This window comes from Magnolia sinica, chromosome 14, assembly GCF_029962835.1.
Source record: "Magnolia sinica isolate HGM2019 chromosome 14, MsV1, whole genome shotgun sequence".
Lineage (NCBI taxonomy): Eukaryota > Viridiplantae > Streptophyta > Magnoliopsida > Magnoliales > Magnoliaceae > Magnolia > Magnolia sinica.
In genome coordinates, this window is record NC_080586.1 from 27138932 (window position 1) to 27166441 (window position 27510).

Consider the following 27510-nt stretch of genomic DNA (forward strand, 5'->3'; position numbering starts at 1 on the left):
TCAGACCCGGATGAATCGAACAAACAAATATCAACTTGATCCAAAACTTCTACGGTCCCCAGGAATTCTTCAACAGTAGGCGTTCAATCCCAACTGTTTCCTGTGATGTGGTCCACTTGAGATTTATATATTTCTCAATTTTTGGCCTCATTCCCTAAAATGATCTGAAAAAACGGATGGACGGCAAGGATAAAAACAAATACATCATGGTGGGCCCCACAGAGTCGGTCACTAGGGATATCCCTGGTGACTTGGTCTTCAGGCAATCCGTACTTTGAAGTTGCCCCCACTGAAAGCTTATCACCATTTTAAAGCTCTGATACCAAATCTACCATACACGTGGCATAAATTAATGGCAATCACCGTGATCTCGACTGTGGGACCCGTCGTTGAGGGAGTATGGCCGAAGCTATCTCTCATCAAATTATCTCAACCCTTTTGACTTGGCTTTTTAAATCAGGATTCGGATCATTTCATCTCCAACCTTCCATTTGATAGCCACCAATTAGACGGTCAGCATCAGTCCATCAGTCTCAGCTTTTGGGCTATTTATTCCTCCGGAAGCGGATTGCGTCCGATCTCCACTAGTATAGTAAGCCGTACGACCAGCCCATCTGTGGGGCCCACCGTGACGTAAATGTTTATCCACGCCGTCCATATATTTTCTCAGATCAGTTTCAGGCACGAGAAGAAAAATGGGGCAAATCCAACACTTAATTGGACCACACCAAATATGACTCTGGCATATAATGCAACCCAGCTTACTATTGAGTGTCGTCCAGTTGAGCATTGGATATGTCTAATATTTACGTTCAAGCCTTAAAATGATCTTAAAAAATGTATAGACGGGATGGATAATAAAAAGATACATCTTGGTGGGCCCACAGGAACGCTGGTCGGACGCAATCCGATTCCTATGCTCTATTCTCAGCAGGCAATTCGGACGGACAAGATTGAAGTGCAACCGACACCACAACTTTAAAAAAAAAGTGGTGAACTAATCCTGCAATCTACTCCGTTAAAGAAACCCACCTGTCTTGTCTTAACGTCAAACATGCCCAGCTGTGTCCACCCACATCGGGCCCGTGTCTACATGCCACGTGGCATCCTTCCACACCCAATCTCACCTCTTCTTTAATCCCTAAAGCCTTTTTAAAACACCCTTCCATTTCCCTCTACTCAAAGAGAAAGACCCAAAAGCTCCCAACACATTAACTACAGCTTCTACATGGCTTCCTTTTCATTCCATACCATCAAAATTCTGTTATCCATGGCAGTTATCCTAACTGTCATTCCCCAATCTCTTTCTTTCCCTTCAAAACTAGAAATATCTACCATTTCAGCAGCCCCGGCAACACTTCCAAACGCGCCGGTTTCCTCCCCACCTTACCTAGCACCCGACATTACCCCGCTTTTGCCGTCCACAGGTGGAATTGGACCGTCGCCGAGCAGCGGCGGCGATGGAGGCCTGCCAACGATACCGTCCAATCCCAGCCCTCCAAATCCAGATGAGGTAGCGGCGTCGGGTCCCAATTCGGCTATTTCGCCATCTGGGTCATTCAGTGCCATGGCCTCCACCACATCTGGTTCAGCTCCTGGTTGCAGTGCTGCTGCTGCATATGCTGGTGTGATGCTCTTTTGCTTCTTGCACTTGATTGGAAGTAATTAAGGTAGCGTTTGGATGGCATCTTGAATTATGATTGAATTTTGGATCTTTGATGTAGTTATGTTTATATGATATATTTTTTTTTATTCCCAAACGTGCATAATATATATTATGTTTTTATTGCTTTTTGGATTTTTTGAAATTAGAATTCGGTTCTAATAGTGTACATTTTAACTAATTAAGCACTCATTTTTTAAAAATGTTTTATGGTACACTTGCTTGAGATCCGGACCGTTCATTTGTTTTCCATGCTGCGATAGGTGATAACCCAAAAATCATAATTGTAAGGTGATCTTAGCCGTTGGTTGGATGATTTGTTTTTTCTAATTTAATGTCGACTGTTGGATGGACTATTCTTTTCTTTAAATCGTGGAAAATCGGAATGGTAGCTAAGATAATCCTTGTAGTTTGATCTTTAGGCACATGTCTATAGATTTTAACAGATGTGCTGACCACAGAAAGGAAATAGCGGTGATTCAACGCCCACCATTAAAAGCTTCTTGTGGGCCAGGAGAGTTTTGGATCAAGCTGATATTTGTGTTTTCTTTTAATCCAGATCTGTGTGACCTTATAAACAGGTTGGATGGTAAATAAACATTACGGTGGGCCTTCGGAAGGTTTTAACGCCAAGTGTCTTCATTCCACTATTTTCTGTGGTGTGGTCCTCTAGAGCTTCGGATCTTCTTAGTTTTTGGGTTCACACCCTAAAATGAACTGTAAAAACGGATGGACGGTGTGGATATAAAAAATATACATCAAGGCCTTCTCCACAGTGCCCAAAACATCACAACACCGCTGGGTTTGGTGTGGGCAACACCCCTCGATCCGCGTTCCAGTGCAGCCATAGGTTACAGCACTTGAAAACGCTTCGGTACTTCTCGCTGGGTACATGCCGGAGTTGCTTTCATTGCCGTGTGAGACACGACTTAACGTATATGAAATCCATACCGTCCGTCATGTACATCACTCATTTTTGGGCTTTAATCCAAAAAATCAGGTTAAACGCAGTGGTGAGCCACACCAATAACTTCATACATAAAACCTCTAAATTCATATTGTATGACCCACCTGAGTTGTAGAATACTGTATTTTTAGGGATGTTAGATGAATGGATTGGATGGCATATAAACATTACCATGGGTGGTACAGAAAACTAATGGTGAGCGTTCCATTTCAACTCTTTCCTGTGGTGTGGCCTACCTAAAAGTTTTGGATATCACAATCTTTCGGTTCAATGTTTAAATTGACACAGCCCACTTGATAGACGGATGGATCTCATTAAACTTAGATACACAATGCTCTTGAATTTTCTAAAGTAACCGAGTATGTACCTACCGCGAGTTGCCCTGGCTTGGTTTTTATAGCAGTGAATTTTAGTCACGTGAATGGATGCTCTGGACCTCAACTTCTATGACAGTTGTCCAGCACCTCATCTCTTTAAGCACAGCATATATGTAAGATATCTGAACCGTTCATCTTTTATGTTCTCAAATGGAGGATCCGTACGGAAATAATCTCATCGTTTAGATTTTTCGACCTTTTTCTCTTCGTATTTTTTAAATCCGTTCGTTTGTAGTTCTCAAAACCGAAAACCATTTATAAGAATCCATTTGGTGTGTCTCTTAATACATGTTTGATCCATGTTTGGATCCTGCATATGGACGGTTCAGATCACACAAACGTGTACGCTATGTACGGGAACGTAATAAATTAGAATAATCGAAGTAGACGGAGGAAAGGATGGTTGAATAACGAGGGAGTAATTGAGTCACGAGACTATGTTGGATGGTGGTTTTTGTGACTTGTTTTTATTCTGTAGCTTATATTGTCCTTAATATCATCTTCCAAGGAATGCTACTCGCGGCGCAAGTCTCAACGCGGCGGGAGCGGATTAGGTGTGACACCGGATCCACCGAGGTGGCTGGGACACCTAACTGTGGGGCTCACAGTGATGTATGTTCCTTAAATACACACCGTCCAACCGTTTTGAAAGATCATTTTAGCGCATAAAACAAAAAAATGAAAAAGATCAAAATCTTATGTTGACCATACCACAGGGAACAGTAGTGATTGAATCCCCACCATTAAAAAATACATGGGGGCCACTGCAATACTTATTTTCCATCCAACCTATTGATAAGGTCACAAAGATCTGGATGAAGAGACTACACAAATATCAGCTTGATCCAAAACTCACGGGAAGTTGTTAATAGTTGATTACCAAGGTTTCATCTATTACGGTCCACCTGAGTTTTGGATCTGCTTCATTTTTTCGATCACGTCTAAATCAGCTTTCAATGCGGATGGACGGCGCGGATGAAGTCACGTACATAACAGTGGTCCCTACAGTCAGGGGTCCCACCCACCTCGGTGGATCCGGGGTCTCACCTAATCCGCTCCCCCAAAGAGGTTGGCATGTTCGAGATTTGAGCCATCCGTGAGGTGGGGCCTACCGGGACAGTACCCTATCCAATAAAATGGTGATATCTACCAATCAGATGTGGGCAAGTAGACGATTGGAACGAAAAAACCAACGGTCTATATACATCTATAATAACGCGAGGTTCGGGTTCGAAAAAGGACATTGACAGTGGGTCCTACCAGGTGCATGGACCGGATCTTGTTTTTCTTTTCCATGTTGGCACCTGTACTGTGAAGCACTTTTGCAATATCTACTGGCGCGAATCGCTCGAGCATATTTTGGTCATCATGTGCGTGTTATGTTTCTTTTTCAAATCTTGATGGGCGGAGGAAAAGGAAGTTCACGTGTTTGGATAGCCAATTCGCTACCTAACGAATTTTGAAATAGGAATTTATGGTCCCCACCGAGGACATGCAGCACGTACTCAAGTTTACATCTTTTAGAAGTGGGGCCCATATTTTTAGTGATCTAAACCGTTGGTTTTATGCAGCATTTCATTGATAGACGACATACCATAGAAATTTTTGATTGAAATAATCTTAGCAACCAGTCTTGGTTCTTCCTTTTCAATTGAACGTTGGCAATGCCTTATTAATATTCTTAACCGTCAGTTTACATGCCACAAATCAAAAGGCTAGAATTGTCGTATTGAAATCATTTTGGGACATGATCGATCCATAGTGGAACCCAACACACCAACGGTCCGGATCATGTAAAGATTGGATGCACTTGCCCGAATTAAGTACAGCTTGAGTATCCTGGCCGAGGAAGATATTTTTACCAAAATCTAAAAAGAATGACATTGACATGTTGATATTGCATATTCATTGGAAGGAATTATGGGGTTTCGTAGCCTTTCTACCCAGCATTGATGACTCAATCTTGTATACGCCTTTTATGCACACGTGGCAGGTTTACGATGTAATCAGAAACGTCCATCTAGTGGCCCTAGTATGGATGGTCCATGGTTCAAAAGCCATACCAATCTGATCATCCTATCCATCAATTTTACGCCCTTCCAGGTTCATCGATTAAATCATTTTGGCTTATACTGATGGTTTGAATGCCAGTAATCGGACGGTGCGGATCATATGACTGGTGTGGCGTTCTAACCCTGGTTCATTTATATATGTTAGGGCCCACCAAATGGACGTACGGTCACAATTCACATGCTCACCTGCCACGTGTGCGGCCAATAGGGGCTCTAAAATGGTAGAGGCCCATGCAACATTGGAAGGTCAGGATTTAGGAGGTTGAATTCGTGCTTTGTGCGCAAAAATCACACGAACGAAAGATCTCAACCATTCCATTGGTGGGATACTGACGAAAGCTTAAAGACAAAACAAGTCGACACGACAGACAGTCCACGTTCTGATGCGTGACAGTGCATTAATTGGTTGAAAAGAGTGGCTTAGTTGGTGCAACTTTCTCCATCAACAGTGGGGCCCACATGATGAACGGTTCGAAACATTGTATATGCAGCCGCACATACGGTATACTACTTGAATGATGTCATTCGCGCCTCATACGGGTCTGAGCAGTCCATAAAAGTCGACCGTATCGATTCGTGTAGATGACGAGGACAGTCACTAAGTGAGCCATTGCGTATGAAATGAACGGACGGCTGTGAAGCTGTCCTGGGTTTTTCCTACTTGTTTCTACATTCCACCTCATAAATGAACGGCTCAAATTCTCGATGGGTCGACCACTTGATGGACAACTCGATCCATCCATCATGGATGCACCATCCCAGCTTGTGGCCATCGATCAGGACCATTCCCAACTCGTGGATAAGCTAAGTTTCATAATAATGCCGAGAAATGCTCCCGTGTTCTCCCATGGCACTTATAAGTTATAGTGCTCCTAGTTTCATTGGTTCACTTCAACAGTTTAATCGCTCAATCTGAACCGTCTATCAAGTATATAACACATTTCATAAGCTAACATAAAAAAAATTAAAAAAATCCAGCTGATCGAACTGTTCAATCATCCTTAATTTGGACTTATTTTTATATGGCCACCATTTGCCAAGCCATTTATGGGATGGTTACGATTACTTAACAAACGTGATACTTTAAAATCATAAGCAACCCATGATGACTCTAACAAATAGATTGATTGGACCTGTTTTTGTGTAAACAATCTTGATCGTCCATATTAAAGGCATATATCCAATGGTTAATATTCGTCAGAGTCACAACGATAGCATGGTAGCCATTGAAATTTGTATTGAACCTAATGAACAGTTTGGATCAATGGCTTAGACTAATTAAGTGTTCCCGTGAGAGCATCAATCATTTAAAATATAATTTTTTTTTTCTTTAAAAATATTTTCAGCAAGATTTTCCAATAATGGTAGGAGAAAAACCTGAAAATGTGATAATAGTATGAACGGAGAAGAAGATTTGTGATGACATCAACACTGAGCTAGCGTGCAGAGAGGGCACGCACTTTTAGCTGCCATAAAAATAAACTATAAGAATAATGTCTTTAGTTGGTAGGTGGGCACAGAGTCAGTGCGCACATTACATCCCAGTAAAGTCCACTTACATACAGCATTTGGATGGTGGGAGTTTACGTGCTCAACCACTTTCTAAGTACATCTCTTCTTCATCTATTTTCTTCCAAACACACATGTATACACATATATGGATACACATTGCCACTAGGTGGGTCCCTTGTGATGGGGCCAACCTACTAAGAGAGGCAGCTGGATCTTGCATGACCGTTGCAGGTTGGAGCTCATCCACTGGTAGATAGTAACTTACCATGCAAACTGATTTGGCATGACAACCATCAGTACCCATTCAGGTAGAGTTTGTATGCAACCGGAGCACATGGGGCCGGTTTGATGGGTTGGGGGACGTGTGTGGAAGCAATTCCAAGTTAAAATCAAATAATAAGAGATCAAACAAATCAAACATACATATAACACAAGGTTTTTCGTAAAAAAACTCTCGCGAGCAATGAATCCATTATGATAATCAATATTACAAAAGATAGAAGAGCTTACATATTCGAGAATATACATCGAATACCACAAAAAACCCTAGCTTTAAACTCTATTTGATCACAGAAAGTCCTAAGCACGTTTCCTATATTTTAATCCTCAATTACAAACCCTTTAAAATAGATTAAAAATGAATTAGAAAACAAAACCCGCAGTTTTACAAAACTGTGCAAGTCAGTTGATGGGAGCTTCGATCATATCGAGTGCCATTGATGACCCATCAATGGGATCGAAGCCACTTTCGATCAGATCGATTTAGACCCAATAACTGTCCAGCTAGCAAAGGTCAAAATACTGAAATTTCTCGATGAAATCAAATGGGTTGTCGATGGGATCAACAACTATTCGATTGGATCGAATGATCTACCAATACCATTGACAAATCCAGTTATAAACAAATTAAAGACGTCTAATAACATGATAAGCATAAATCCAATGTAAAAGAAATGAATTTGTAATTATCATTGAATAGAGATTTCAAAGATTATTATTGAAAAGTGGGTAAATAGTAATTTTCAATTTATCTCACAAAAGTTATCTTGAATTCGTATAACATTACATTATGAAATTAATAAAGTTTCTAGAACAAATCAAATAGTAGAAAATGTCAGTATAAGAAAAAATGTGCTTCTTTTCCTACATTTTCCCTATGAAATCCCATCTACCAAACAGGCCAATGATGAAAAACTATGATTAGTTACTCAATGCATGCTATATATCTACACATGGGCGAAACTGATATACAAGTCACCTTGCCAATTGTCATGCGGAAAGATGCCTCTACCATATGGTTCTTCACATGGTTGTAACTAAATGAGTGTAGGTGCAGGTTTGGGTAACTGATTTGATCATTTGAGCTGTGTGTATACAACTCCTAATACCCCGTGCTCAAATGATCATATATTATAATAGATGTCTCAAGTCCAACTGAGGTTGATCTACTAGGTACGGTCCACCCATCCAATCTATCTAGAGAATGTAACCTCCAACCCTTCCAACAGGTTGGCCCCAACATGCAGCTAAACTAATGAAAAAATTAGCCCTGTTTACTCATAAGGTGAACTACACCATATAAAGCAATGAATAACCATTGATAAATTGAAAAATAAAAATTTGGTCTACTCGATATCCTCATGATAGGCCCAACCTACATTCGTTTGGATATCCACACAGACACGTTAGAAGTTATCTGCTGGTTGGACCATAACTTATAGTTAAATTGGTTGCATTTGAGACCACCTCATTATAACATGATATCAAGCATATATAAACCAATAAATCAATTAACCTAACTGAGTTGGAGCCGAGTCGAGCTTAATTTTTGAGTTCGAAAATATTTCGAACCGAGTTCGAGCTGGCCCGAGCTCGATTCGACTCGGTTCGATATATAACTCGAACTCGGCTTAACTCGGTTTGACTCAGCTCAACTCGGTCAGGTAGTATAAAAATAAAAAAATTAAAACCCTAATACACTTTTACCCTTTTCTCACAAACAACCTGGCTCGCCCGAGTCCCTACAGCCTCTCCTCTCTCTCTCTCTCTCTGCTCGATTGGTCATCTCGCCACGCGACCAGCAATGAGCCAGTGACTATGTCTCTACCTCTCTCTGATTGTCTCGTCACCTGACCAACAGAGGCCCTCCACCTCTCTCTGCTCGTCCGCCGTTGTCACCCGATCACAGCAACCCGCCCGACTAACAGAGGTCCTTTGCTTATAATTTCTTAATATTATTTATATATTATAAATATATGTAAATATATATTATATATATAAATAATAAATGAAAATATATTATATATTATTTATGAAATAAAAAAATTCTAAACAGTAAATACTATATATTATATTATTATATAGTAATAAAAATCCCAATGAACAAAAACCACACCACTTGGCACTTGTAAACCCTATATTATTAAATAAATAACCCTAAACATCCAGATCTTATTAACATTATATTTATATATTATAAAATACATAATTAATTAATTATATATTACTTATTAAATATAAAATTTCAAACATTAAACCTTATATTATATTTATATATTACATATAAATATATGGATGGATGGATGGTTGAGAGTTGGGAGGGATGGATGGATGGATGAATGATTGGTTAGATGTTTGGATGGATGGGAAGGATTGATGGATGATTGGTTTGGTTAGATGGTTGAATCATGGATAATAAATATATTATAATATATCAATATTATTATATATATTAAATTAATATTAGATTGGTAATCATATAACTTAATGTTATTGTTAGTTATTATTTACAATAATTTGATTTTAAATGTTCCCCAATCCCCACAGTAAAGTAATGTTCATTTTAATGTTATTTTTTGTTATTGCTAATGTCAGGTTTTTAATATTAATATTAAATTAAATTAGTTTAACATTAATATTAATGATATTGTTATTGTTAATTTAATTAATAATATTATTATTGTTAATTTTTTTTATTTAATCAGTAGCATTATTATTTTAAATATTTTATTGTTGTAGTGTAGGATAATCAGTTGTCCATTTAGGGATTTCAATATTACCAGACATAGATTCGGTGTGTTTTTGGATGCATATAAATTCTCAAATTATCTATTTTTGGACAATTCAATGTTGGATAGATAATAATATTTTCATTTATTATAATTTAAATACACATGCTTTTGTCGGTTCATTTCTCTTATTCTCTTTGGATATATTTCTTATATTTATTTTCTTATCAAATATCCACACTTTGTGTGGATGGTTGACGTGTGAATTAAATACAAGATTAATATATTCTGAAGAGATAAGGGGAGATGCTGCCGAAATTTTGGCGTGGTATTTAAATTGAATAATGAAAACATTACAATCTATTCAACATTGAATGAATGACCAATTTAGATACTTATGAAATTGTTGAAAATTTAGAGGACATTTATACACATACCACTTGTGTAAATAAAAGTTAGTTTAGTATCTTTATATTTAATTATTTAGAGATGATCCCAACTACCCCTAGTGCCAGTGTGTTGACCACATCTCCTCTTATTGTTGAGGGAGAGGAGTCTTCAGCTGTAACTGCAAGTAAACGAAAGAAACGGTCAGCTGTGTGGGATGATTTTGAAAAAATTTTAGTTAATGATGTGTCTAAGATTAGATGTATGCACTATAAAGCACTGTATGACAAAAATCCCGGGGGGTCAATTACTCATTTAAATAGACATAGGTAAAGTTATTCAAAGAGACCAAGAACTCCATTTCCAGGCTAACAATTGCTATCATTTACAAAGTTTGAAGGAGATACTTCTCAAGGTAAAATTTTCACTCATATGTTTGAAAAAGAGAAGCTGAATGAGCGGTATAAAAGACTTTTGATCGTTGATGAACAACCATTTAAAATGATAGAGGGTAAAGTTTTCATGAAGTACAGTAAATCCTTAATCCTCATGTTGAGAAGGTTTCCTGTGTTACTGTGAAGAGGGACTGCATGAAGATGTACATAAGTGAGAAAATGAAACTGAAAGCAGTTTTGACATCAGTTTCAAGGGTAAGTTTGACTTATGATATGTGGACGGCGTTTAATCAAAGAAAGAGATACATTTTATTGACTGCATACTATGTTGATGACGACTGAAACTTTACAAGAGAATATTGAACTTCTGCCACCTTCCACATCCTCATACCGGTTTGGTTATTTCAAATTGCATTTATAACTGTTTACAAGATTGGAGCATTGAAAATAAAGTTTCTTTAATAACTTTGGATAATGCTTCAACAAATGATAGTTTAATATCATTCTTACGTAACCACTTTAAGGCAACCGAAATTTATTTTTGGAAGGAAAAATATTTTAAATTTGGTGTTATGCCCACATACTAAACCTAATTGTACAAGAATGGTTGAAAACAATTGGCCAAAATATAGAGAATGTGAGAGAGAGAGTGTAAAGTACATAAGGGGCTCATCTTCAAGATTGAATATATGGAATGAAATAGTCAAACGTTTGAATGTGAAGTCTCAAAAAATGTTGAAGTTATATGTATGCACACGTTAAAATTCGACTTTTAAAATGTTAGATTTGGCCATAGAATTGGAACTTGTATTTTCGAAATATACAGTGCGTGATAGAACTAATGCTTGGTTGCCTACTGAAGAAGATTGGAGCAAAAAAAAAGAAGTCCATAAGTTTCTAAAAGTTTTTTTTTATAACTACACGAAGATATTTTCTGAAAATAAGTATCCTACAATAAATATGTTTCTTCCAGCTGTTTGGAAGATAAAAGAAGCCCTAAGAAAAAGTGCCAATGAAGGTCCATATTTTGTGCAGCTTACGACACTTGGTGTGTAAATGAAGTTCAATAAGTACCAGGATGAATGTCATTTGTTAATGTCTTTAGCGGTTGTTCTTGATCTTCGGTGCAAGATTAGCTATGTTAAGTTCATCTTTATGAAGATTTATTCTAATGAAATCACAGTAATTGAAACCTCGAAGGTTCATGATGTAATCGAAGAATTGTATAATATGTACAAAACCACACGGTATACACCAAGTGATAAAGAAGTTAGAACTTATGCTGTTTCTACAAGCGTTGATATTATGCTTGACGATAAATACATGTCTTTCTTAGCACAAGAAGATACAGACAGTGAAACGAAAGAATTAGAGTTAGACTTGTATCTTAAAGAGTCAATCGTAAGGCGGAAGAATTCAAAATTCGATGTTCTAGAGTGGTGGAAAATGAAAGTTAGTGAAGAAAAATACCTTATACTATCAGACATAGCACGAGATATATTTTCAATTCCTATTTCAACAGTGGCATCATAATTTATTTTTATCACAGAGAGTAATGGTGTGAGCAAGACTCGAAGCTCCCTTGTACCAAATACAGCTGAAACATTAATTTGTACACGAGATTAGTTGCATCCGAGTTTGGGAGGTAATAGTTCTGATATTGATGAGGAAGATGAGGAGGAGAATGAGACTCAAGACGCAACACATGTAATAACAGCAACATGAATGGAGTTAGATTAATATTTTTTTATTAATTTCTTAAAACATGAAAATGATGTAATGTATACTTTTTTATTTTATGTTATAATGATGGATGTTATAAGTGCAATGCATCAATGACTTTTATTTTATTTTCATATAATGCTTTTGTTTTATTTCATATTTTATTATTGCTTTTATATTTCATATAAATATTTCATTTTATCATCTGTTAAAATGCTAATTTTTCCAAAACAAAATGCAGATATGTCTTCAAGTGAACTATCGACAGACGTTTGGGACTATGGTTCCTTAGTCCATTATCCAAAGTCTGAAAAATTGAAGATTTGGTATCATTTGTGTGGGGCTATGTTTGTTAACAAATATAATCGGCTCAGGTTACATTTATCGTGTCGGGGTGAAGATGCAAAACTGTGTCCAAAAGTCTAAAAGAAAATCTAACTTTTTTCAGGCACTTATTGATTCGAATAAAAAACATTCCACTTTCTCATCCAAACTTTTTATGGCGGAGGAGGAAGATAGATTATTAGCATTGGAAGAAGAACAATTCCAACTCGCCTTAAAGCGTAGTATGGAAGAGGCTTATACACATCAACGGTGTCCTCTAAGACAACATGATGTCGAAGCAGGTTCAAGATGAACGAAAAGAATAAGAATAACAAACTATCCAAGTTTCTCTCCATTCTTGGTGCATTTTACAGGGCGTTGAGTACTACATATAAATCTGCTCACAAAGAAAGTTTGAAAAATCTAATTCAAACTATACAAGAAGACAATAAAAAGCTCCAAATCTCCTCTCCACTAGTAATTAGTAAGTAACGATATTAAAAAAATTATACAAGAGTCTACAGTTTGTATTTTATTTTCTGCTTTATTGTATTATTAAATGTTATGTACAATTATAATTTTAACTCAATACTTTCGAGTTCCAACATCGAAATTAAACTCATCCCGAAAACTCAACTCGAACTCAAATTCGATAACTCGATAACTCGAACTTTAACTTGAACTTAGCTCGAAAACTTGAACTGGAACTCTGCTTGAAAACTCAAGCTTGAACTTGACGCGAAAGCTCGAGCTCGAACTCGGTTGGAACTAGGCTTAAACTAGTTTGATCTGCTGACCCGAGTCGAGCTGAACACGAGCCGAGGGTAGCTGCTGATTGAGCCGAGTCGAACTGTGGCTAGTTCGACTCGGTGTACACCCCCACCAATAAGTAGTCGTGTTGACAGTATGGGTGTGGCTACATGGGTGCGGGTATGAGTTTGACTTTTTCTTTTCTTTTCTTTTTTAGATTGACTAATAAATGGGCTATATATGGGTATACCTAACCCATACCCATACCCATACCCCACTTGAGCTCAATTGTATATAAAAATAATAGATAATATATATTACATATATTGAAACCTTGGACCATGGTAGACACCACATTATCAAACTAAGACTACCTGATCTTGTTAACTGTAGTGACCCTCGTTGAATGGGTCATATCAATTTAAAGTGAAATAGGGTTAGCCCATCACAAAGGCAAGACAAAGGTGGTTAAGCTACAGCTAACTCTGCACAAAGGTAGCTGTACTTCAACTAGCTCTGTGTAGAGCCAGTGAATGCTCAATTAACCGCGTGTTTCATGTGCTGAGATAAGCAACCAAATTGAGAAATTCCATTCTTTCACCAAAACATCCCCTCTGGTTAAAAAGAGAAAAAAAAAGAAAGAAAAAAAAGCCCAAGCTCTAGAGAATGATAAGGGCATGAAACAAGAAAAAAAGAGAAAAGGAAAAGAAAGAAAAAAAAATGATAAAATTAGCCTTAGGGTGAAAAAACCCTCCATCCATACCATAAAGTTTCTTGAATTGGTCTACAACCTTGGTTTCTGCTACTTAAATTCTCTCGTTTCCTAGAAATACACAATTCAGTTGATGATGAAGGAAATCCTGCCATCGATCATAACTTTAAGAAAAAAAACATTGGGTGAAGGGGGTCGTCTAAAGTAAAATGGGCGAGGTGAAAATCGAAAAAGTCACCTTAAGTAAAAATAGTGAACATACAACGCACCTGATGAATACCTAAAAAGGTGACAGTGGCATGCAAGATTAAATACTAAAATAGGGTGAAAACCCGAAATGGCCTTACGGGGAAAAATGACGGGCATATCGGATGTGGCGAAAAATCCGAAAGGGTGTTATGAGTGAAAAATAGCTAGAAAAGAAAAAAAAAGAAATTCACATATCTAGGCAACATAGTTTGAGCAAGGTAGAAATGATAGTCATGATGTTCCAAGATCCTTCAAACATGCTCAGACTTAGGGCAAAGCTTCCTCTAAATACTTTTTAAAGACATTACAACTCCGTAGGAATTAACCAGAAAAATCATCAAGTGATATGGCCGATTCGACATACTTGATCCCTACAATCCAGAGCATAAAAATCCAAACTCGAATTGTAGGGATAGGCTGGCACAAAAGCTTGTTCATTTCATTTCTTTAATTAATAGTTTTATGTGTTTTCTCAAAAAAAAAAAAAAAAAGAAGAAAAGAAAAGCAAAATGGGTGCACATAGATGTATATAATCAAACACCCAACAAAAAAATAATCCATCTTTATAGGTTGCATCACTCAAGCCAGTGACTCTTTTATGAAGTGACCAATCAACAACAACTTCTGCCTGCTGCCCAGGTAAGCATTAATCTATCTATCTATTCCATTTTATATCAAATTAGTCAATAATACACTTTATCTGATCTTGACCGTCCAAAACTCTGATTGAGGCATTTGGACACCGAATGATAGATCAAATCCACATCACATCGATTAAACCCTGATTCCAATGTTTATAAATCTAATATGAGCCATTTGAACGCCGTGTGGCAAATCAGGTTCATTCTATTTTATCCAGCATCTCCGATCCTGATTGTCTAAAGCTCTGATTGAGGCATTTTGTTGTTGAATGATGGATCGTGTGACGCCCCGAAATTTGAGTACAGAGTGTTTACCATTAGACCTGAGTTTCGAGTCATAACTCGTACATTGTGTACTTAACTCATTCTATTATACGATTATTCAAAGGAAAAAAATAATATTCATTTTACATTCCAATTAGGTCCATTTACAATCATTCACACAAAATGATTTAAGAATCAACATCAGTCCATTCTCAACATCCATAAATATTCAATCAACATAAATTAGGCACCATTCATCAATTAATATAACTTACCAATGAGTACTTGCTACAAACTTAGAATAATTCAATTAAATAAAACCAATCAAATGTTTAAAATCCTACAACTAAACCATAATTCATTATATATAAATCAAATTATCCTAACAAATAAAATTCCAATTAAATAATTAGGAACGGTCCAAATGCGGTCAGTTCCTCTTTTGATAGGTACGGCCACATCTCACGCATGTAGTGTACCATTTCAATCATAATTTCTTATTCTTGCGCCAACTCATCAGCTAATTGTTCATCTGTACGGTTTTTCTATCAATAAAAATGTATGTTGGCTAGGCTCAGTGAGAAAACTCAGCATGATTTATGCTTATTGAAATTAATATATAATATAAACAAAGTATGCACAATGATATGCATGCAAATGATATATGAATGCATTAGATGAGATGATTGTTTGTTTGCTTGGGTTGGAGCTCGTCAACCCACATTCATCCATTGGGTGGGCTTCCATATTTCGGTAAGCTTGAGTATAGCCCGCATCTGGTAACGCTCTACCGGGATCGACATTTCTTCTAGGGATGACCCTTAGGATCGACAATACAATGTGTTTATATGATAGATGATGTATGAATGCATCATTTTCATAACTACCATAGTTACTTGTCTTGATAAGAACATTCATATGTAAATTTAACATACAATTATCATAATTCATACAATTTGACATATATTAGTATGTGATTTACTGTAACATACATTCATAATAGTTAAATCAACAACATTGTAATAAAATACTTCAATCAGTACATCAATCAAATCATCACAAATAATTTATTTTAATTCCAATGAACATGAGACACGATGGGATTACTCACCTATTTCTACTAGTGAAGAATCCACAAGATGATCAGATTAATTTGAATTCAGAAATCCTATTAATTATATTAACAACATTGTTATTCATCTAGTTATATGATAAGGTGGGACCCATCTTTGATTAACATCCTAAGTAGCCAAACCCTAAATGACTAAATAATTAAAATAATATGTTTATTAAATTCATATTTGATAATTCTATTCACACAACAATCGATTGATGCCATCGAATCGAGAAAATACATTTTAAGGTACACAAATCATTGTACAGAATTTAACCAATTTAAACAGATCTACACCCATCATTGCACACTCCTTGATCAAATACTAGAGAAGACCTATGGATTTATTATTTTGAACCATTCATATGCTTATTTACATCTATATTATGAAACTGAATAGAAAATGATTGATCGGGGTGGCCCATCGGATGATTGGATCATCCGGATTCTTCAGGTCTTGGTATATTTTGCCTTTACATATTGGATGAATGGTATGGATCTAACTACACATACACCAATGACCCATCTCGACCTTCTAAACCAAGTGATACAAACACTTGCGCATAAACCTGAGCTTTCCTTATTAAACACTTCCAAATTCAACTAGTGTTGCCCATTCAATGGTCAGATTGATATGAAAGTTAGGGCCCTTGTATATTTTTGGCCTAAGGGATCGTATGATCCGTATAGATCTAATCTGATTCGACCAAATGGACACCAATCAATCTCTGCGATAAGAAATTTCACATGGAATCTTAGACTCTCATTATCTTTACATCGTATCTACCCACAGATCAATGCAATGAATGTGTGGTCGATCCATATTGTTCATTGCATAGATTGAGTCAAATTACATTAAATGCATAAAAAATATTAAAAGAAAGACGAAAAAACTTAGCGGATCTAAGATCTTCAAAATTCCCCCCTCTTTCTCTCTCCCTTTCTTAGTTATTGTAGGTGCATTTTGGTTAATATCTTAGTTGGAATAGAACTCCTCTTATGACACCCTCCTTAAAAAGAAAGACTCATTTGAGAGATTGAGAGATAAGGGAAGAGTTAGAGATATATAAAAGGGAGAATGATTAAGGATAGAAGATAAGATAGGAGATAGAGATGAGAAACGTAATCTCTCTCAAATTCAATTTTTTTTTTTTCACAGCCGTTATAGATTAGATCTGCATCACATCGATCAAACCCTGATTTTGATATCCAAAATTGTAATCAGAACCATTTGGATGTCGTGCGGAAAATTAGGTCCATTCCGTTTCATTTAACATCTCCAATCCTGACCATCCAATGCTTTGATTAAGGCATTTGGATGCCGTGTAACGGATTGGATTGACACACATTGATCAACCCCGATCTTGACCATTCAAAAATCTCGATTGAGGTAGTTGGATGCCATTGTGACAGATTAGATTTGTTTATCCTAGATCGTAATATGATAATAACCATCTAAAAGCCTTGATCCAAACCCTTGGACGCTGGTTGATGGATTAAGTCTATCCTGGGCCATACCACAAGCTTGAACTCTACAAGAACAACGTCAATTAAATCCACGTGAACACCAGATGGTAGGTATGTCTGCTCAACAAAATAAATAAATAAATAACTAAAAATATTTATGCTTTCTTACTTTCCTGCAATAAAAACTCCATAGAACAACGTTCTACAGGTGGGGATCTTTCCAAAAATTCAATAAAATAAAATAAGATAATAATACAAAAACTAAAAAATAAAATTTCAAAAATACCCATATGTCCAACATCCCATACACTGATTAGTCTTCCATACTTCTCAGTGGGTGTTAAGGTAGTATTAAATTTGATTTTGGTTTTCACTGATTCTTTGGTTTTTTTTTTTTTTGAGATCATAAGAGGACATAAGGTGGTTAGCTTGAACTGATAGTGCTAATTTGATCATCTCGAGAAAATGATAGATATAGAATACTTTGTTTTAATATCTAAATTCGTGTGACCGCACTCCAACTTGCGAAATGAACTTTTACATATCATAGTGACAAAATACAAAACTTGAATGGCTAAAGAATAATTTAGACAACTCTAGTCCGGGACACTTGTGAAAATATTGCATTGTAATACGGGAGATCCGTAAAGCTGTAAAATGTGTAGACAATAGTTTATTACAAACAATAACCTTGCAAGTAATCCTAGGGGATTGTGCAACATTGAAAAAACTACTATTCCAGATCTAATGTGTGTTATCCTCGTAAGGCCGCGCGCACACAGGGGCTCTAACCACTCAAACATTCAACCCAACAGATTTCTTTGATGCATACGCTAATCAATGGCGTGAAAATGGCGCGAAAGGGTTGCAATAAAATATTGCAACATTTTTCCCAACCTCATGACTTTTCAAGCTTCTCGATCACAACATTCTGATAAGTGAATGAGGCAATCGTTTCTCCATCTAATCCAGGTAGGGTGTCCACTCACTTTGGCATTCGGTTCTACCCCAATCTCTACCAAAGAAGGGCACCTGTAAACACCCCATTATCAAAATAGGACCACTTGATCTTGTAAACTGTAGTGCCTCCCAATGGAGAGTAGGTATAGAGCTGAAGACACACCATACAAACCTATGAATGGGCTAGATCAAGCTAGAGTGAGCCAGGGTTAGCCCAGCATAAAGGCAACACAAAGGCGGCTGAGCTACAACTGACTCTGCATCAAGGTGGTTGTGCTTCGGCTGGCTTTGTACAAAGCTGGTGGATGCTTAACCAGCTGTAGGATTTCTGTTAAGGGTCAAATATTGCATATCAGACCTACTTATTGCCTGAATTTATGAACAGGATACTGTTTAACAGCCCAATTTACTTGTGTTTGTGTTGCAAGGTGACTTTAAGAGCCTGTACTGAAAAAGGGTGCTAAATGTATGGATTGACGCTCTGAATTCACCAAAGCATGAGACAGACCCCAGGGGACCAAGATCGACGAATTTACATGCCAGAGATCCGCGAAAATCAAGAAACTGAAGCTCAAGTGGCCCGAAATTGGTCCATAATGCAAGATCATAGGGTTCTCGCCATCTGTTCGGCTCGAAACTTCATTCATGGCCAAGGGATCACAAATTAACCGTACACTTTGAATTTCAGCTCTCAGATTATTGTGTAAGAGGCCTAATAGACAGATCAGCCCACAAATCATTAAAATGGGGCCCACCTAATCTTTGGATATGCTCTAAAATTTGGTTTCAATCCTTAAAATGAATGGAAAAACGGATGGACGTGATGGATTTCTCGTGAACATCATAGTGGACCCCACGTGTGACGTGCGTGTACATAGCACGTTTGCACGCGAGTCGCACCAGACTGGGACTCCCAGTCAAAGTCGACTCGCCTGACTTCCTTCCGCACCAGAACAGCGGACGGACCAGCATCCGCCGGTCTCTCTCAGTGGGGCCCACGAATCAGTCAAATCACCAATCTCAACCGTTCATTCATTCCGTGGGGTAGCTACAACCCTCGCCTAGGTGAAATTTTGGTCCCATGTACATACACACAGGCAGATTGCATGTAAACGCAGGAATGGACGGTGGGAACAAAGATCGCATGGGCCACACCGAATCTAACATGAAGCCAGCTATTTCTTACTTTTTTTTCAATGTTATTACAATAGACGGAGTGGATTTCGTAGAAAATGAAAGGAGTGGGTCCCACCGACAGCCAGCGCAAGAAGCGCTGGTTCTGATTCACAGTCCGTGAAATCCGGACGCTGTGGGCCCCTGTGTTCTTCTGATCACCGTCGGATTGATGATCCAGACCAACCACATGCTTCAACAGATGGCCATAGCCCTAGCCAAGGTGTCGGAATCAACAAATATGTTGATTTGACGCCGCAAAAATAAATCAAACACAAGTTGTTTTGCTGCGAAAAACAGAGATCCCGCGTACGAACTTCCGCATGGAGTGCGGAAACTCCAGTCGGTCTTTACTGCTTATAAAGAGGGAGAGAGAGAGGCGCAGTGGGGGGAAGAAGGAGTTACTTTGAACAAGTTTTCCAGCCGTGGAAGAGACAGAGTTTTTTTCCTTTTCTTAGTTGTATTTTTTGTTTTTTTTTTGTTTTAATCTTTTTAATTTGAGGATAGCCTAACCATGGAAGGCTAAACCTCTTAGTTAGGGCTAAGAGGTGAAGCTTGTGGCATAATGGGGTTGATCCTACGGCGTGGATGCATGTGATGAACTATATTTAATTCTAGTTAGATAAAAGAATGCTTTAGTTTTTAATGGTTTATTGTGACTTGCATTATAGTAGATCTGCGATGGCTTGAGTATGTCCTTTTCCTTTCTTGTGATTATGAAGCCAGGATGCCCTGTTGTTCACCATCACCCCTTGGACATGGTGGGATGACAAAACTCTTCCTGACATTCATACATCACCCAGATTCGCTGTGAATTAGTTTAATTTTGTTGTTTGCTTTTTCTTATGGGCATGGCTTTGTGATGGAATCCATTCTAATTTACACCTGTCTGATCACTTGAAAACTAGATTAAATGAAGTTCAGAATTGATTTCCAGGTGTATCTTCCAACTGGATGAAGATGGGACTCGAAGTCTAGTTGAGTTCATGAATTGGCCGTAGATCTCCCTGATCTCTACAAGTGGATCCTCTGAATCCCTAGTTTCCTACCTCTAAATTTCTTAAGTTTTACATTAATATTTCACCATTACTCCTCAAATTATAATCAATTTAAATTCCGTTGTAGTCTAGTTCTAATTCTACCTAGTTTCAGATAACGTACAGGTTTCAGTCTCTTGGGATTCGACCTCGATCTCACCGAGTTTATTACTACATCACAACCCTATACTTGGGGAGTGAACAAGTTTTTGGCGCCGTTGCTGGGGACTGACGACTACGATTCTTTGAAATTAATTGGTTTTAGAATTAGATTAAGATTAGGATTTTACTAACTTTAGTTTTAGATTTTTATTTCTATTCTAGAGCTAACCTGTTTCCTATTTTGTAGGATCCTGACATCAGCTTCTAATTTGGTAAATTCCTTTCTAATTCCTCTACCTTTTCTATTAGGATTTGAGATTTCAAAATTTTCTAATTCTAGTATTTTCCTATTTTTAGGAAATAGTTTATTTTTAGAAACATTCCTTTTTTGTTTTTAGAAACTAGGTTAGTTATTTCCCTTTTTAGAAATTTTCCTAAATTTAGAAACTAACTCATCTTTCCTTTATTTTATTTTTAAAAACTTTCTAATTTTAGGTTTGGATTTTCTATTTTAGAAACTTTCTAATTCTAACTCTTTTAGAATCTAACTTTGTTTCCTAATTTATTTTTAGAAATTTTTTACTTGTAGACTTTTTGTTTAAAACCTAACTTTCCTATTTTGTAAGCTTTTAAGATAGAAATTTCTAATTCGGTAAGCTCCTTCTCTACTTTCTATTTTCTAGATCTCTTTTAGTAACCTACTTTCTAGTTTAGGACTTCCCTAATTTATTTTGGAAAATTTCACTTTCCTTTAGGAATTTCTTCTTTTAGAAACTAGTTTACTTCTTTCTTTTTAAGGATTTTCTAATTTTAGATCTTCTCTTTATAAACTGACTTGTTTTGTTTTCTTTTGCAGGTTTTTTTACTTAGGGCTTCCAATTTGGTAACTTCTTTCTGACCCTCTCTTTCTTTCCAGATTTTCTTTTCCTTTCTTAGGATTAGGTTTCAAATTTGATTGAAGGCTGTGAGTGTTTCATGTCCAAGTGGGCCCGTGACAACACTCGACGTCTCCTGACTGAAGGAGGATTGGTTGAGGGGTTAACTATCCATCGCAGGACTAGACACCACTCAAAATTCCCTGAGTTAATTGAAGTGATGGCTGAAAATCAACCTCTTCTACCCCAACCTAGGGTGAAAGACATTCAGGACGAGAATGAGGTGTATCAAGCACCCCCATCTCGTACTTTACGAAATTATTTACAATCAGCGGGGGTGAGTACGCCCTCATACATGATTTTTTCTTAAAATATAGGACATATGGACATCAAGCCAGGGGTTATCCAACTCCTTCCTAAGTTCCATGGGCTTGAATCTGAAGAACCATATTTACATTTGAAAGAGTTTGATGAGATCATAGCCACTTTATATTTTCAAAATGTGTCTGAGGACATAGTCAGGGTGAGACTCTTTCCTTTTTCTTTAAAAAAGAAGGCTAAGACGTGGTTACAGTCACTACATCATAGATCCATTAGCACATGGAATGATATGCAAAGGGAATTTATAAAGAAATTCTTTTCACACCATAAAATGATTACCCTTAGAAAAGCAATCAAGAACTTCACCCAAAAGGATGATGAAACGTTTTACCAATGTTGGGAAAGGTTCAAGGATTTGGTCAGTTCATGCCCACAACACGGCTTTGAAACGTGGCGCATTACAAATTTTTTCTAGATGGACTGACATCTTCCATTCGCCAAATGGTTGAGACAATGTGTAATGAAGAATTCATTAATAAAAATTTTGACGAGGTATGGGATTACCTCAATAGTCTTGTTGAAAAAACACAATCATGGGAGTATTACCCAAAGTCGAACACCACGTCTAGGCCGACTCAATTAAAGGAGAAAGGTGGATTGTATCTCTTGAAAGGAGATGATGATCTCAAGTGTAACGTGACTACGCTCATAAGAAAAGTTGAGGCCATGGAAGGAAAGAAGGATAAGGTTAATGAAAGTGTTTGCGGCATCTGTGATTGTAACATTCATACAACTGAAAATTATCCTACGATACTTGCCTTTCGAGAAGTGTTGAATGAACAATCCAATGCCGTAAATAATTATCAAAGACCTTTCAATGGACCAACTTCTAATACGTACAATCTTGGTTGGAAAAATCATCCAAGCTTTAGTTGGAGAAATGGACAAACTCCTACCCCTCAAAGTTTCTTCAATCAAAATCCAAATCAGGGGAAACCTTAAGAAGAACCGGTTCAAAATTCCATGCAAGAGCTGACCCAGGCAATGTGAGACTTTATGCAAAAGATGGATTCACGTATGACGGTTATAGAAAAGGGGATGCTTCCTACACAACCGCTCCCCAATCCTAAACAACAATACGAGATAAGTGATCCCAGCTCCTCAAATCAAATGGTGCACGCTAAATCCATCAATACTCTTAGGAGTGGGAAGATCATTGATAAAATCCTTCCGGTTAGGCCCGAAAAGCCTCAAGAACCAGAAGATGGCAACAATGATGGATTTAGTGAGGCCCTACAAAAATTAGAACCGGAACTTCTAGAAAAGCTAGTTGCTCAATTTTCCCAACAGTTAGTCGCACCAAAACCTCTCTCTAACTCTCAGGATATCCTAGAGGTGTTGAAACAAGTGAAAGTCAACATTCCTCTACTTGATGTCGTAAAACAGATACCTTCATATGCCAAATTCCTGAAAGACTTATGCACGACCAAACGACGGCAGAGTATTCAAAAGAAGATTTTCTTGACTGAGAAAGTGAGTGCCATCCTAAAGCAAGACGTGCCATAGAAATTCAAAGATCCCGGTAGCTCAACCATATCATGTGTAATTGGGGACTGCCGAATTGATCATGCACTTCTTGACTGAGGAGCGAGCGTCAATTTGATTCCCTACTCGGTACACAAATAGTTAGGTTTGGGTGAATTAAAACCCACCCTAACCACACTACAACTTGCTGATCGCTTTGTTTGTATACCCAGAGGGATAATTGAGGATGTGTTGGTCCAAGTTGATAGATTTTACTACCCTGTAGATTTTATCATCCTGGACACCAAACCCATCAATAACATGAGCACTCAGATCCCCGTCATTCTTGGTCGCCCATTCCTTGCCACTTCAAACGCAATTATCAATTGCAAGAATGGTGTCATGACTATGTCTTTTGGGAATATGACATTGGAGTCAAACATCTTTTTTAATAACGGCAGAAACTTAGAGGATGATGACGATTTCCACGATATTAACATGATTGACTCTTTAGTGGAAGATACGACACCTCTGACCTTATCCTCTGACCCTCTAGAGATGTGCCTGGCCCACTCCCATGATTTTAATGATGACATGATTATGGAGACGTGTGCCTTACTTGATACTGCACCGGTACTTGAAGTTAACCGGTGGAGGCCACAATTTGAAGAGTTGCCCCAAACTAATGTAGTGCCTCTACCGTCTAACCTCAAGCCACCAAAGCTTGACCTAAAACCTTTGCCCTCTGATTTGAAATATGTCTATTTAGGTCAGGATGAGACATACCCGGTGGTGATCTCTGCCCACCTGGAGAAAGAACAGGAGAGTATGCTCATATCTACCCTCATTGAGCATAAGGGAGCCCTTAGATGGATGATAGCAGACCTCAAGGAAATCAACCTCTCGATTTGTACTCACCGTATTTATCTTGAGGATAATGCCAAGACTGCTCGGCAATCACAACGTAGACTAAATCCAAACATGAGGGAAGTGGTTAAGGCCGAGGTTCTTAAACTATTAGATGTGGGTATCATATACCCCATATCCGATAGTCAATAGGTGAGTCCAACTCAGGTGGTTCCTAAGAAGTCCGGGATCACCATCGTAGCCTGTAAGACCCGTATCCTAGCATGTACCGTTCCATAGGCTTTCGCGGTCCTCCTAGTCGAATTTCGGTGACCCACGATGTGTAAATAGCAGTGGCGCGCGATCCTGAGTTGTATCCCGTATTTTAGAGTCGGTTCGACCCGAGACTTGTACCCTAGCGACCGCGCCGTCGCTGCGGTTCCGATGTCGCGTCTCGCGCACCGAGGTGATACCCAGGCCAGAAGATGTGGGCCCTCGTTCAGTTCGAGGAAAACACCGCGCTGTTGCAAAACCCAAGAGAACATCACATCAAATCCCATCAATCTCATCAATCAATTACACATCACATCTCATGTCAAAGTACAACCCCATCCCCAAGCAACCCCCAAAGTCAAACTCTCTCTTACACAAAGTACACCCACCACATCACTCACCCATCTCTCTCTTTCAACCTCTCTCTCATCTCTCTCTTCCTCATTCTCTCCAAGCAACCGTCCATGGCTTCCATGGGAGAGAAATTAGTGCGGCCCACCTTCCTACCTTCCATCTCCACCATCTAAGTCCGATCTCAACCGTTGAAGTCCACCCATTTGAGCTCTAGCCTGCATTGGCGGAAGAATGAAGAAGACATCTAACGGTGGGTGCTTCTCTCTCTCTCTTACCATCTCCTTCACTCCTTGTCCTGGTTTGTTGGCCCACCTAGGGACGATCTAGACCGTCCATCAGGTGGGAAGGCCTTGCTATCCACCCTGCTGGACTGACCATCGAGATGGACAATATGGATGGAAAAAAAAAAAACACCAAATTTTGGTTTCGCCTCTAGCCGTGTGGACCCCATGTTTAGACCCCGTTATGATGTGGGAATTTCGATCCACACTGTTCAGTAGGCAGGGCCCACCCTGCTGCACGATCTGGACCGGCAGCTGTCCAATAACAGGCCTGGACGTAAGGGAGACACAAATATCAGCTTGTTCCTATAACTGGTGGGCCACATGTGTGGACCCCACCTTGATAATGTAATTGGTATCCACATCGTCCGTGTGGAGATGTGATTGTAAGTATGGCCCACGGTCTAGACAGAACCAGCAGCTGGCACCGTCTAGACCGTCCAGCAGGCTTGTCAGGTGGGGAAACACCCCATTTATAGTAGGATTTGGAGTGGTGTGGCCCACTAACATGGACCCCACCCTGATATGTATGTGACCTATGTTTACACCATCCATTTTGAAGAGATCACTTTTGGACATGGGTCTTAGAACTGGACAGATTCAGCCGAGCAGATCTGCCCAACGGACAGCCAGGCCCAAGGTGATGCATTTGTCCAACCCAATTGGCAGGGACGACGTCGGCCCATCGTTTGGACGACCCACCTGTAAGTGGGACCCACCATGATGTATGTATTTCGTATCTACACCGTCCACTTTTCGATCTGCCTTGATCGTGAGGTTTAGACAACACCAGTTGGGCAGAAATCTGCCTACCAGCGGGTCTGCTATGAGGTACATGCATGTGTCTTGTCCATTTTACCCATGTGGGCCCACCTGGACAGGCCCCACTTTCATCCAGACCATCCTCAGATGGGGCCCACCGAGATATGTGTTGTGTACACCCCGTCCACCCTCTGATCATCCAGCATATGAATCAGGTGGACCAAGCAGTAAACAGTGGTGATGGACAGCCTGTCGTTGGGATTTTCCTGAGGCCCACCATGATGTTCATGTGTCATCCAACGTGTGGAGTAGGTCACGTGTGACCCGGTTAATGAGAAACCACAAATATTAGCTGGGTTCATAGCTCCTGTGGGCCCCACCATTTCCTGGGATAGTGGAGATTGAATGGCTACCGTTGAAGCCTCCCTGGCATCACCGTGATGCAGTGTCTTACCCAGCCGTCCACATATTTTTTTTAATGTAGTTTTCTAATGTGGACCCCACTTGGACCCCTGATGCACAATTGTCGTACGTGCAACAGCAGTGTGTGGTGGTCACATGTGGGACATGACCCACCTTGATGATGTATTTCATCTGCACCGTCCAGTGCAAAGGTCTGGACGGTGAGATCCACCTTGACGTTTCTTTCACACACCGTACATCCATTACATTCATGCTTCTGACAGGCCACGTCATGATATGTTTTTTTTCCTTTACGTTGTACAGCAGTACGTGTGACCCATTGAATGTGGGGCCCACCTTGAAGACACGTGCATCCAGCACGTGGACCCCACCTTGATATACCTGTCTTAAATCTAGACTGTCCGTCCAGCGTCCAAAAGGTCTGGACGCTGGACACTTTTCAAACTATAAAATTAAATATTATTTAACATATATATATATATACACACATGTTTTTGGTGGGCCCCAAGTGGGACTCACCTGCTCGACGAGGTTTTGACATTGCTGATCATCATTAGTGGGCCATGTGCCCCATAGAATAATTGTGTACAGTGGTACACATGTTACACCTACAACTGTTGAAATGATTTTGGTTGTGGTCCAAGCCCACTTGAGGCCCATTGGTGCGGTCCATCCATGGGGCCCACCTGCCTCATATTTAAGGTTCATACGATGCGCCCACCTGCTTGAATCTGAGGCCCATGGGCGGGGCCCATTGTAACGTATTCATGATTTTTGTGAAAGGCCCATCATGATGTATCTTTGGCCCATGTGTGGGGCCCGCCTGTTGCGTATATATGGCCCATTGTTATGACCCACTTAATGCATATGATGGCCATTGGTACGGGCCATTGAGGTAGCCCACTTGATATGTATGAGGCCCATGTGCAGGGCCCACCTGTTGTGTATGTGAGGC

General features: G+C 38.9%; 1 protein-coding gene and 1 non-coding gene across 2 annotated transcripts; one reads left to right on the forward strand and one right to left on the reverse strand.

Annotated features, from left to right (window-relative positions):
- Positions 1-1151: 1151 nt before the first annotated feature.
- Positions 1152-1791, forward strand: LOC131225731 (classical arabinogalactan protein 26). The gene has a single exon (XM_058221316.1). The coding sequence runs from the start codon at positions 1229-1231 to the stop codon at positions 1667-1669; it is 441 nt and encodes a 146-aa protein (XP_058077299.1). The 5' UTR covers positions 1152-1228; the 3' UTR covers positions 1670-1791.
- Positions 1792-22429: 20638 nt separating this feature from the next.
- LOC131226366 (small nucleolar RNA R71) lies at positions 22430-22536 on the reverse strand. Its single transcript, XR_009161756.1, has one exon. It is a non-coding gene; the product is annotated as a small nucleolar RNA R71 (small nucleolar RNA).
- Between the last annotated feature and the right edge of the window lie 4974 nt (positions 22537-27510).

Coding starts and splice junctions, on each gene's coding strand:
- LOC131225731 (XM_058221316.1), top strand. CDS start 1,229: ATGGCTTCCTTTTCATTCCATACCATCAAAATTCTGTTATCCATGGCA.